This window comes from Mixophyes fleayi, chromosome 11, assembly GCF_038048845.1.
Source record: "Mixophyes fleayi isolate aMixFle1 chromosome 11, aMixFle1.hap1, whole genome shotgun sequence".
In the NCBI taxonomy this organism is placed as follows: domain Eukaryota; kingdom Metazoa; phylum Chordata; class Amphibia; order Anura; family Limnodynastidae; genus Mixophyes; species Mixophyes fleayi.
In genome coordinates this window covers 3,031,183-3,044,212 of record NC_134412.1, presented here as the reverse complement: position 1 = coordinate 3,044,212, position 13,030 = coordinate 3,031,183, and the positions used below count along the sequence as shown (strand labels likewise).

Below are 13,030 nucleotides of genomic sequence, written 5' to 3'. Positions count from 1 at the left end.
TTGTGTAGAATATGCTTAAGGCGTATCTAAGAATAAGATAGCTTAAGATGCATGAGGCTCGGAATACTAAGTAATCTATGGGACCCAGTGTGCACTTACGTTATGAGCGTAAATTGCGTTGAGCTGAACAGGAAGGTCCTATATCAGTTTCTATGTCTAATCTCTACAGCAGCCTAAGGCAACCTTTAACTGACCATCTACTTTGGAACAACAAGTACCAGCAAGCCTGCCAGCCAGACTAGACAGAATAAACTCCAGATATATATGGTACAAGCCCGTATATTTCATACATTCATAGTGTATCTTGTACATACCTGATCACGTGCTGAGACATGGGTTGCTGTGCGCAGTTAATACAGCGATCGCTCATCTCTAAGCGTTTTATTACCCAATAAACTCCCATATTATAACTGTGTTCCCCATTCCCTGTCCCCAGGCCAGTTCCTGAGACTGACATTAATCATCCATCAATGTATTATAACGCTGACTGCTGCATTTCACCCACCACACATGTCGCCTGATCACCAATGCCCTGCGCTCTCCTCCAATAGGACTCATACACCAAATCCAATTTGTCCTGAATTGTTTCCTGAAAATGGGGACAAGGACAAGAGGTTTGCAACACTGTATGGACTGGGGGAAAAATTGTCCTTGATGAACTCTATGAATGCAGCAAGTGAGGACGACTCCAAGGGGCTTTTCAAACATTGAGAGGAGCTGGACAGAAGGGAGCCATGACGATGAAGGGAAATAACCCCTTGGTCTGATGCAGCGCCCCCAGCAGGTACACCACAGTACTGCAGCAGTTACACCGAGAAGCAGGGGATCGTACTGCCAGAGTCATCAGTCACTGTCTGTGGAATACAGGTGATTACAGCAAGGTGTGACTGTGCCACTGGCAGAGAGAGCTTAAACAGATGCAGTAAAATCTTTATTAGCGAGGGAGAAAAGTTAATAGGAAACGGTTGGAGTGACAAGTGAATGAGTTAGATCTAGGTAGTAATTTAGCAAATTCATTCGGTGTAATTGGGTCAGAGGAGAAGTGAGTATTATATTTATGTATCTGTTTTAGTGTTCATGTGTTCTTGTACTTCCTATAAATAAATGATGAACTGTGGCAGTAGGGGGATGGGATTGGGGCTCAGAGCTTCTGTGAGGAAATGACAAGTTTGCCATTGAAGTGGTTTTATGTCTGAGCCATGAATGAGTTAGCAGGAGGAGGTGGGGGGCATAGAGAACTGACGGGGGAGAGAGGCTTAGTTAGATAAAAGAGAATTAACAAAAGAGGTAAAACGGCCGGCAGAGGAGGACTGGATGTAGCTGTGGGGGGCACTCTTATATATTCTACACATTTCTCCGCGTGGATTTGAAATTAAATGTTTTGTGTGTTATTCTCCCCCAATCATTTTTATTGAATACACGGTACAGTTTTAGGAACCATCTGTGCAATCTGGGGCCAGTACCTGGAGTACCACAGCCGGTCTCTGGGGTCTCTTGATAATCTGATATACAATACATTCTGTTTAAAGCCTATTCTGTGGAATTCACAGAAAAATGGACACTTAGGGGGAGATGTGGCGATGTGGCGTGCGGATTTCACCGCGATGTCGGGCTGTGCACATTGCCTGAATTACTGTAGGAATCTGCTCATGTTTCACTCACGCCTCTATGGGGTGTGAGGAATAATGATTGGAGATTCCAGCCATAACATGGGCGCAAAGGTGTCTCCGTGGACATTCTGAGGACCCGTCGCTCCAAATTGATTCCCCCCCCCCTCCCCTTGGGATCTCATCTAAACTACAAAAGACACAACTCCCATCACCCACAACACATCCTCCGCAACCATGTTCAGAAAGGCCACATCTCAATCCACTGGCAGAAATCATGAATGTCCTCTAAAAATCAGGACTGTTGTCTGGCAAGGAGACTGGTGCCTATCTATAATTAGTAGAGGAAGTTAATGAGCGGAGTGGAGCCCCCCCCCCCTCCACCAAGATTACACCAGCAGCTGCATTAATGGGGGGGTTTCATTGTACTTTCCTCTGAATCAGCACAGCCAAAATTCAGACAAGGAACAGGGTGCACCGATGTAATTTTTCACCTCCAGTAATTATGCGAAAGTCTTAACTTATTAATGTAGTTATGCTGTATAAATAGAAAAAGTCTATGAAAAAGTAGAACGGGACTCTCCAGTTAGTGATAAGAGAAGCTAAATAAATAATATCAACCCCACCCCAAACAACAAGAGTTCTCAGCGTTACCTGCCTGTAATAACACGCTCAATCAGCTCATTATCAGCTGCTTCTTCTTTACCGTGCAATTAAAGAGAATATTATAAATATTAAATGCATTCATTCATTATTGGACATATTGGTAAACGCGGTCAGATTGGGCATTAATCCATTCATTCCCTATAAGGGGACCAATGTGTGGCCCAAATGGACGTAGATTTGGACGCTGAATGTCAGCTCAGTGGGCGCCACAGAAAATAATGTAAGCAGCATGTACCACTGCTGTCTGTGTGCAGAGCAGGAATCCTTGTACAAGTGCAACTATAAAACACAATTAGCCTATAGGTGAAGAAGTACTCTGCACTTTCATCACTCTATTGCACAATATGAACTGACACTGGGAGTCACGAAAACCGGCTGCGGGTGCTCAGGCTGAAACTTGCACAAGGACATAATGAGTTTATATTTAGTGTAATATAGATATTAGTGATTCCAAACCTCTGACTTTCTTTTCCTGGCTCCTGTAGTAGGGATGTGCTAGACCAGGGTTGTCCAACCCGCGGGCCGCGGGCTGCATGCGGCCCAGCACGCCTGTAAATGTGGCCCAGAAGGAGTTTTGGTTGTGGCAAGGGGGCAGCACTGTTAATGGAAAAAAAAAATCCTGCAAAAAAAAAGAAAACAAAATACTTACCTTGCGGTCACGTCAGCTGGTACTCCGGCTCCCTCCCTTGTCTCCTCCTCCGTGAGGTGCTCGCAGTGAATGTCGGGCGTGATGTCATCACGCCCAACATCCATTGCGGAGCGCAGCACAGAGGAGACACCCGCGCGAAAAGAACAATCAGCAGCACAGAATTGGAGAACAGAAGAGAAGAGGACAGGAGAACAAGCCAATTAAAAGGTAAGTTAAGGGGAATTTTATATTATTATTTCAAGGGACGCTGACCAGTGAATAAAAGTCACCTGGTCCTGGAGCATCATGGACCTTATCTCCCTGCTACATACTTCTACTTGTAATACTAATGGGGCATTATATATTATTCTCTTTGGCCCATTATAAGTTGTTATCCCTTAACTAACACAGTGGTGTAATTAGCAAAACAGGTCACAACTTGGGGTCACAGTGATGTATATGTCAGGTACTGCAGGCCTGGTCAGGGCACCCTGATATACAATGCCTGGCTTAAATGCACTTTATTGATATTGCATCGAAACAATACAAAAAGTGATTATAGTATAATAACTAGAGAGGATTTTTTGAACAGGGCGATTGAAAGGTAAGTATAGGGGGATTTGAAAAAAAAAGTGATATATATATATATATCTAAAATATATATGCTTAGTGGCGTCTGTGTGTGTGTGGAAAAAAAAAACAAGTTGCAGCGCCACCTGCTGGGCAGAGTTATACACTGACCTACTAAATTCTTAGTGTGTGTGGGGAAAAAAAATCAAAAAGGGCTGAAATTTGGTAGGGCTCAAACTCATTTTCGTGAGGTAATTTTACCTCATGAACACACATGTGTAGAGGCGTGCGTTAGTGTGTGTGTGTGTGTGTGTGTGTGTGTGGAAAAAACTATTTTCTCAGAAAGAGCTCATCCAATTGACCTGAAATTTGGTATACTGACATTATTTGACAAAAAAATTAGAATAGTCAAGTCAGTTAACTTCCATCATCCCCCCTTCCCCCCGTGGGAGGGGTAGTAAAGGCTAAATTTACGAGTTGAGGGGTCAAACTCATTTTTGTGAGGTAATTTTACCTCATGAACACACATTAAAAACGCCTCTTGCGTCGAAACTAACGCTCTTCCCCTGAGGAGGCCTGGGCTAGGTCCAAATGCATGACAAGAACCTTTTTAAGACCTTAAGTAGCTTGATTTGACTAGAATGTATGAGTATCATGCACGGGTTAACTTGTATGTATATATATATATATATATATATATATATATATATCACTTTTTTTCTCATATATATATATGTTAACTATGTTTTCTATGGTTTTTTGGATGATCAGCTATCGTTATTGTTAGTGTATCTTATGTGCGGCCCAAACCAACTCGTCGTCTTCCAATGTGGCTCAGGGAAGCTAAAATGTTGGACACCCCTGTGCTAGACCAAGGCTCACTGGTTAAAGTGTTCCTAGACTGCTGTCAGAGAGGGACCTGAAGTTATGTTGAGCTAACTTATCGTTCAATGGGCAGCAGGCTGGCACAGTGGTTAGCATTGCTGCCTCACAGCGCTTGGGTCATGCGTTTGATTCTTTATCTGTGTGCAGTTTGTATGTTCTCCACGTGTTTGTGTGGGTTTTCTCCGGGTGCTGCAGTTTCCTGCCACAGTCCAGAAGATATACTGTATTTTTTGTGCAGTAGGGAATTTAGACTGTAAGCTCCTATGGCGCATGGACTGATGTGAGTGGAAAATATTCTTTGTACATCATGGCGTAATATGGTGACACTATATAAATAAACTATAATAATTATTGGCGATGGAGTGTTCGTGATGAAGGATGAGGGATCAATAATTAATGAATGCCTAAAATAAAAAAAAGAGAACATTTTATTTGGCTGCATACGCCTATGGTATATATATAAAGATACCAATAGATGTAATTAATGAACCAAGCACAACAAAACCAAACCATTAGTCTTTATCTTTAACACCCTCAGATGTGCGGAAAACAAGATTTAGAAGTGCGCGTACAAAAGTGTAGACATCATACCAACTTCAACCAACTTCAACTTTACTTCCCTTTCAGTTGCATAAACTTTTCAGTTTTTCTCCTAAATGACTGCTGGGTTAGTCTTCTGTATGGTATAAATAAATCGGGAGTTGCTTTATTGTGTGTCGTTTTTTGGTGAGCAAAGATTCTAATTATATTGCTTGTAGTGCACTTGTAAATGTGCAACATGGTGGTACAAAATAGGCCTCATCAATTCAGACAATTCCAGAAAGTAGCCCACTTCTGACACCAGTGACAGTCCTGTTTTCTCAGCATGGGGTCCTGACAGAAAAAGTACAGCGCTGGGAATTAGTGGTGCTATATAAATGAATGATGATGATGACTAGTGAGCAAGATCCATCCAAGAAGGATTGTGAAATGTGGACTAGTGAGCAATATCCATCCAAGAGGGATTGTTGAAGGTGGCCAGGTGAGCAACAATCCCTTGATAAGGGATTGTGGAAGGTGGACTAATGAGCAAGATCTATCCAAGAAGAATTGTGAAAGGTGGCAAAGGGAGCAACAATCTCTTCATAAGAGATTGTAGAAGGTGGACAAGTGAGCAATATATATCCAAGAGGGATTGTGGAAGGTGGACTAGTGAGCAACATCCATCCAAGAAAGACTTTGAAAGGTGGACTGGTAAGCAAAACCCATCCAAGAGGGAATGTGGACTAATGAGCAAGAACCATCCAAGAAGGATTGTGAAATATGGACTAGTGATAAAAATCCATCCAAGAGGGTTTGTGGAAGGTGGCCAAGTGAGCAATATATATCCATTCATAAATATAACAATAATGACAGACTGTATTATTAGACATAAAGGAATGAAAGTCTCTAAACACTCAGGACAAATGTTTAATTTATTGCTAGCTTAGTAAATGAGCAATGAATTGCTAATGATACATTTTAATACAATGTCTCAGCCAACATTGTAATTAACAATTATAATTCTGTTACCCTGTCACAAACAAATGCCCATTGTGTGCAAATCACTCCAGCCCGACTCTGTAATACGGTGTGTAAAACGTTTATTTGTCGTGTCAGGTTGTATGGGTCACATGAATGTGATTATGGAAACCTCCGGTGACGGTTTTATTACAATGTATCATCTAATAAGATTGAGTGCACACTTGAAGCCTAATTCCATCAATGCTGCTCCGCGAATGGAGCTCCACATGGGGATCATTTATCCCGAATAACAGAACCTTCAAATCAAAAATAGCTTATTTACACCACTCCTGGCCACTCGCAGATCATGGGGCTTTTTCAGGCCTATATGCATCTTTTCATGGTCTGCATCACTCACAATTGTGCAACAAAACCCTTATTGTACACGGCTTGCGTTCGAACTCCCCCGCCCACCTCTTCTGGTGCAGACTGGCGTAAGTGGCAGAATGAATCTGCATGGGCGTTTTTATACAGATTATTCTGTAGTTTCTCCGGTCAAATCATAGACAATAGTGTGAAAGCCTTACACAGCTCATTTCCACCTTAGACGCTTACATCAGTTGATTTTTCCCATATATTCACCACCCCCAGGCACCGGCCAACTGTACCTAATACCTAATCCGGCCGTGCTTGCTGGACCCCTTTAATATATAGATATCGATACTTAGTTCCTGCCCAAAAAAAAATTGTTACTGGAACATATTTCTGTCCCCTCTACTTCACCTGCCTCTGGATCACAGAACTTACAAATGTTAAACTTGATGGAACTTTATCTTTACCCAAGTTCTATACTTCTGAAAGTACCTATCATGGCTGCAGATACTACAGGGATTTATAGAGGATAGAGGCGTCTCTCCGGCGTTGTCTATCCCTTGTCAGTGCTGTGATATAGGAGATAAATATGAAAGGGAAAGGTTATTTGTATTAAAGAACGTTGGAACATTCCCCTGGCGTACCCGAGCTTGAGAGATTTCCAGGAACTGAACACAAGAGCGATTGTCACGTTCTTAATTATCACTGTTACTACAATAATCTTTTCATCACACCACTCACTAAATGATCTTGTCATTCACAGCCCCACCCACATAAAACAAAACATTCACCTATCACACCAAAATCTACAGCCGGTGTCTTCACTCAGCCTCTCCCCCTGTGCTGTGAGCACTGCATCCTCTTTCCATGTGTTGCCACCAATTTCTGCTCTCTCGTTTATTCCCTATTTTTGCCCCCTTTGAGTCTTGTTTCCATTTCCTTCCTATCCGTCTTATCTGCCCTCCATGTCAAAGTCCTGTCCTCTTTATCGTTACTTGTTTCTAGGCTTTTCCTTTCATAGGGGCACATTTATCAATATTAACATAAAGTGAAAAATAGTTTTCAATCCTTATCGCAATGATAAGGATTGAACTATTTCTCACATTTATGTACAACCCTGCACAGAAACAGCAGTTCCGAAAAACTGCTGTTTCTGTGATGTAAAAAATCATACTTACCCCCCTCTTCAGAAGCGCTGTCTCCGGGTCTTCTCTTCATTCTTCAATTGCGCATGTCCAGTTCCAAGAACTGGACAAGCGCACAAAGATCCCCTCTCTGTCTCTGCAACTATCGTTGCAGAGAGAGAGCTGTGATTGACAGGGAGGGATCACATGATCCCTCCACACATGCGCTGTTCAGCTCTGCTCTTCGGAGCAGAGCTGACAGCACTGAGATTTCTCATTCATGATAATGTACGCCAGCTTCATTGTTAGATTGCAAAAGGGAGCAGTCATCATACTATTGAATGGTGACTGCTCCCCAAAATGAAGCAGAATGCAAAGCAGCAGATATCCACGATATCTGCTGCGATGCATCTTTAATAAATATGCGGGGGATACATCGGGGCATGAATTGTATGTTAAGTGCACGTTAGTGCACCATCACACTTTGTTAAATATACCCCTAAGACTCTTCTCCTTGACTCCAGTTTTCCCCTCACCTTTCGGCTTCACTTTTCTCTTGTTTACCTCCACTTATCTCCCATCTGTCACCCCTCCTGGACAGGGCCGGATTAACCCTAGGGCTAACTGGGCTATAGCCCAGAAGCCTCGGACATCCAGGGGGCCCTTCAAAGTCCTCAGCAGCATTATTGATCGGTCCGGGGGCGAGGGCGCCCCCAGCCCGATCAATGCTGCTGAGCACTGTCAGTGCAGTCCTCTGTCCCCGGCGCCGCTCAGTAATCTGCTTACTGAGGAGATCTCGCGAGAGTTTACAAACTCTCGTGAGATCTCCTCAGTAAGGAGCTTACAGCGCGCCGCAAAAGAAGGACTGCACTGACAGGTAAGTGCTTGGGGGGGGCCTCACAGGGGGCGGCGGGCGGCTCACATTGGGGGCCTCACGGGGGAATGAAGGCCCTCTTAGCCCAGGGGCCTCCATTCCCTTAATCCGGCCCTGTAAGCGTTGCGGGATAATTTCACCCAAAACTGGGGCCAAAAATCCTGCAGAACTCTGTTCCTGCACATACACGTTACTTGGTTTTATAGGAGTATTATGAAAGTTAACTGGATGTACCCAGCAAATTGGAACAACATTCAATTACCAGAGAAGTACGAGACAGGAATAGAAGATCTGCCAGATGATTCATTCATTTAATGGAGGTTTACTCCGCGATAATACATGGCAGTACCATTAAACCAGCTGCAAAACAAGCACCACATCCGCTTACACATCCTGGCACACGTTATCTGCCAAATTGGTTGGTTGTCGGTTGTCTGATCCCTCTCACTGTCTGCCGGTAACTGGGATCATCTTTCAAAACACCCAAATTAAACAGCGATAACTGCAAGCTTCCCTCTTACTAGAGGTACAAGTAAACAAGACGTCCCGTAAGAGATACCTCTAAGAGCTACAAGTTCAGGCAATAAGCTGTAATTCATTTATTTTTGGATTATTCCTGGTTACTGTGCAGCCCTGGGGTCCTGGTTACTGTGTAGCCCTGGGGTCCTGGTTACTGTGCAGCCCTGGGGTCCTGGTTACTGTGCAGCCCTGGGGTCCTGGTTACTGTGTAGCCCTGGGGTCCTGGTTACTGTGCAGCCCTGGGGTCCTGGTTACTGTGTAGCCCTGGGGTCCTGGTTACTGTGCAGCCCTGGGGTCCTGGTTACTGTGCAGCCCTGGGGTCCTGATTACTGTGTAGCCCTGGGGTCCTGGTTACTGTGCAGCCCTGGGGTCCTGGTTACTGTGCAGCCCTGGGGTCCTGGTTACTGTGCAGCCCTGGGGTCCTGGTTACTGTGCAGCCCTGGGGTCCTGGTTACTGTGCAGCCCTGGGGTCCTGGTTACTGTGTAGCCCTGGGGTCCTGGTTACTGTGCAGCCCTGGGGTCCTGGTTACTGTGCAGCCCTGGGGTCCTGGTTACTGTGCAGCCCTGGGGTCCTGGTTACTGTGTAGCCCTGGGGTCCTGGTTACTGTGCAGCCCTGGGGTCCTGGTTACTGTGCAGCCCTGGGGTCCTGGTTACTGTGCAGCCCTGGGGTCCTGGTTACTGTGTAGCCCTGGGGTCCTGGTTACTGTGTAGCCCTGGGGTCCTGGTTACTGTGCAGCCCTGGGGCTCCCAGGAGTCTGTAGATCATACTTAGGATAAATAGCTTTGTGGGTACAACCGTGAGGCTGGTGGATACAACACAGGGCTATATTGGAAGGGATCGATGATAAGACAACACGATTACCATCAGCCAAATCACTAAGTACCATTATGTGCTTGTTTGTAAGTTTATAGGTCAAACACAAGAAAAAAGCTGAGGACTGGGCCGTACACTGGGACTAGAGAGATATTGCTGCGTGATCAATAATACCGATCAATACCTGGTTAGAACTGATGTTGGTCCATTGTGACCGAAGTAACCTCAGTGACCGTACTAACGAGCCCTGTCTGTGTGACCTGGATCTGGTCATCGCTGAGACCAATTACCGACGCAAATTGTGCTCAGAACAGAACCGAAATTGCTGATAAAAGCTTTATTGTTTGTAAAAAAAGAAAATCAATATCTGAAGAATTTTAATACATACACAATATTGAATATACTTTATCTACTTTTTAATTATTTTTTTTAGGGGGGGGGGGGGCGGCGGGGGTTAATATATATATATATATATATATATATATATATTATATATTTATTTATTTTGTTTACCCCTATCCGCTCTAGGCCCGTAGCTCCAGGGTATATTACTCAGTTGCCTTGGTGAGATTTTGATTATATACAAATTGCGATATTTAATAAATAGGCTCCTTCGTCTGGGTGAGATAACGTTGGTTGTAACATATAAATACTTTCTGTTTTCAGAAGACTTTTATTGTACATCCACTAATTCATCAGCATCAAGACCCCCCTCTCCTGCCCCCCAATACCCTGCAGCCGCCTTAATCTGTCTTCTAATGAAACCACCTGACCGCTTCCCTAAAACTCCATTGAGCGGAGATAGATAAATGCGTTGAGCCAGTAGAGAAACTTCCAAGGAACTTTGCATTAACCTACAGCCCACCCACCTTTGTCTCCAAGATCACATTTACTTTCTTACATCAGTAACCTCAAAAAAAACATTTCATAATTCTCTCTCAAATACAACACTGGCTCATTGTTGCACAGTAAATATTTGGTTTACTTTGCAAGTTTACTTTACATGTAGTTGCAACATATTAAAAACTGATAGCTGGGGGAGAAATCAGTTGATACATGTTAAGGAACTGACAACATACAGACAATTCTCAGTGACGGAGATATTAGGACATCATCAGTGTTTGGGCACAAATGGAAGAAGGATAGAAATGTTTAACGTGTGACTTCTCACAGCACAAATACCACAACAGGAATCAATCATCCCAGAATATTCACCTTTTACAAACAAAACATGTTCGAGGAAAATGGATACAGAATAAATAAAGGCTTATTCTCCATCCAAAAAAAACAGCACACATATGCAAGGTCTGATGTGCTATGCTCAGATTTATTTCCTTAAAACATTACAAAAAGGAGTTTATGAACTGTTTTCATTAGAATATAATTCAAGAGACTAAAAAGGCATTAAGGTGCTTGAAAAATACTCTTCAAAAAACTCCCCTTCTGGACATTGGCCGAGTACTGGATTCCAGTATCAGATGTTAATATATACACAGCATTACATCATATCAGGGAGAGAGGGAATAGCAGGAGAGGCGGTCTGCAGACCCGGAAAATCATTTTCATGCAGGCTGCGCAGAACTGCACAGATTCTGTCCTCTACTGACCAGATCTGGCTTTACCATTCAGGTATCTAACATAATCTCCTTCTGCGGGGTCACAGAGGGGGTAGAGGGCTGGCAGAATTTATCTGGCTAAAGAATTCCATTATTAATTAGACTTCAGATTAATTCTGATGGTTTATATTGCAGCACTTTAAATTCTGTAAAAAGTGCTAATTTACTGCCACCCCCTGGGTCGCACCGGTTCCTCTTTCCAGCACTGTGATCTGTAGACTTTGCCAAGGCAGGACGACTACATGTCAAATTTGAATTATAGGTTTATAGAAAATGAAATAAATTTGGTGCAAACAAATTGCTCATATTATCTACAGTAATGTCCTTGGATCTTGCTCTAGATCTGTAATCAGTAATCTCCCCAACGTCCAGCTTACCGGTAGATGTCAATGGAGGTCTCATTTCCAACCACACACACGTCATAGGTGGGATTCAGGTAGGAGACAGGGATTGCCCGCCCCGCAGACATGACTCTCTTGGAGTTCTCAGACTGAAGGATGAGAGGTGCAGAATATGTTTCTGTGCTACCGGCTGGGATGATGTACTCGCCCCAGTTGGGGTCATTAATGTCACAAGAGAATCAGTTCACGTTAGGTGATGTCTTCTCGCCTATGTCACTGGTGTGGGCTGGGCTGTTACAACATTCTTCTAACGCACCTCACAGCTTCCAAAACTTAATGCTGGGAGGTGTGACAAGCTTGTGGCTTATGTCCAAACTTATTATATAAAGGAAATATGAGGAGTGTTCAAGTGGAAGCTGCTGTATTCTGGCAAAAATCACATCATCAAATAGATAAAATAATAAACAAACAAAACATTTCTTGAGATAATGAACAATTTGTAACATTCACAAGTTTCAGACCTAGGCATGTTTTATTTGTTATTCATGAATAAGAGATTCTGTAACATTACTATGTACATACTGCGGTGTATGCTGTACCAGTAGAAAGCAATACTATACGCAGTAGGTGTAATACAGAGAGCCACCATCTCTCTCATCTTTGTGTCTGCATTTTCCTGCTTGACAAATGCCTGGAAAAAAAAATTCTATTTAACGTCACATTGTGGCCAAATATGAAACGCTAGGGATGTTTTACCAAGGTGCAATAAAGTGCGTTTGTGATGGCAAGAACGATTTTTGCACGAACGTCCCAGTGAAACGCGTGGATGAGCACTTCAAGGTAGGGGTGACTGTGAAGGTTGGTAAAGTGTTGTCCTTCTGATGGGAGGGGTTAGTTAGGGAATGAACCCATATCGCACCCAGTGCAAAAACAAGGTTTTATCTTAGATTTAAATTCTATAGATTCTAGAGATCTGCAGAACATTGCTCTGTCCCATCTACCCCCTGACATATACATAGTGATATATTCTGCAGATTATTACATTACTGACCTCTCTAGAGATCTGCAGAACATTGCTCTGTCCCATCTACCCCCTGACAGATACATAGTGATATATTCTGCAGATTATTACATTACTGATCTCTCTAGAGATCTGCAGAACATTGCTCTGTCCCATCTACCCCCTGACAGATACATAGTGATATATTCTGCAGATTATTACATTACTGATCTCTCTAGAGATCTGCAGAACATTGCTCTGTCCCATCTACCCCCTGACAGATACATAGTGATATATTCTGCAGATTATTACATTACTGACCTCTCTAGAGATCTGCAGAACATTGCTCTGTCCCATCTACCCCCTGACAGATACATAGTGATATATTCTGCAGATTATTACATTACTGACCTCTCTAGAGATCTGCAGAACATTGCTCTGTCCCATCTACCCCCTGACAGATACATAGTGATATATTCTGCAGATTATTACATTACTGACCTCTCTAGAAATCTGCAGAACATTGCTCTG

General features: G+C 43.3%; 1 protein-coding gene across 1 annotated transcript in view; it reads right to left on the bottom strand.

Annotated features, from left to right (window-relative positions):
* LOC142107739 (protein-arginine deiminase type-1-like) overlaps positions 1–11,817 on the bottom strand; it is a 28,835-nt gene extending 17,018 nt beyond the window's left edge. The window contains exon 1 of the mRNA XM_075191330.1: positions 11,536–11,817. Within this exon, the coding sequence (XP_075047431.1) occupies positions 11,536–11,627 (92 nt within the window). The 5' untranslated portion in view covers positions 11,628–11,817. The remainder of the gene's footprint in view (positions 1–11,535) is intronic.
* Positions 11,818–13,030: the final 1,213 nt, after the last annotated feature.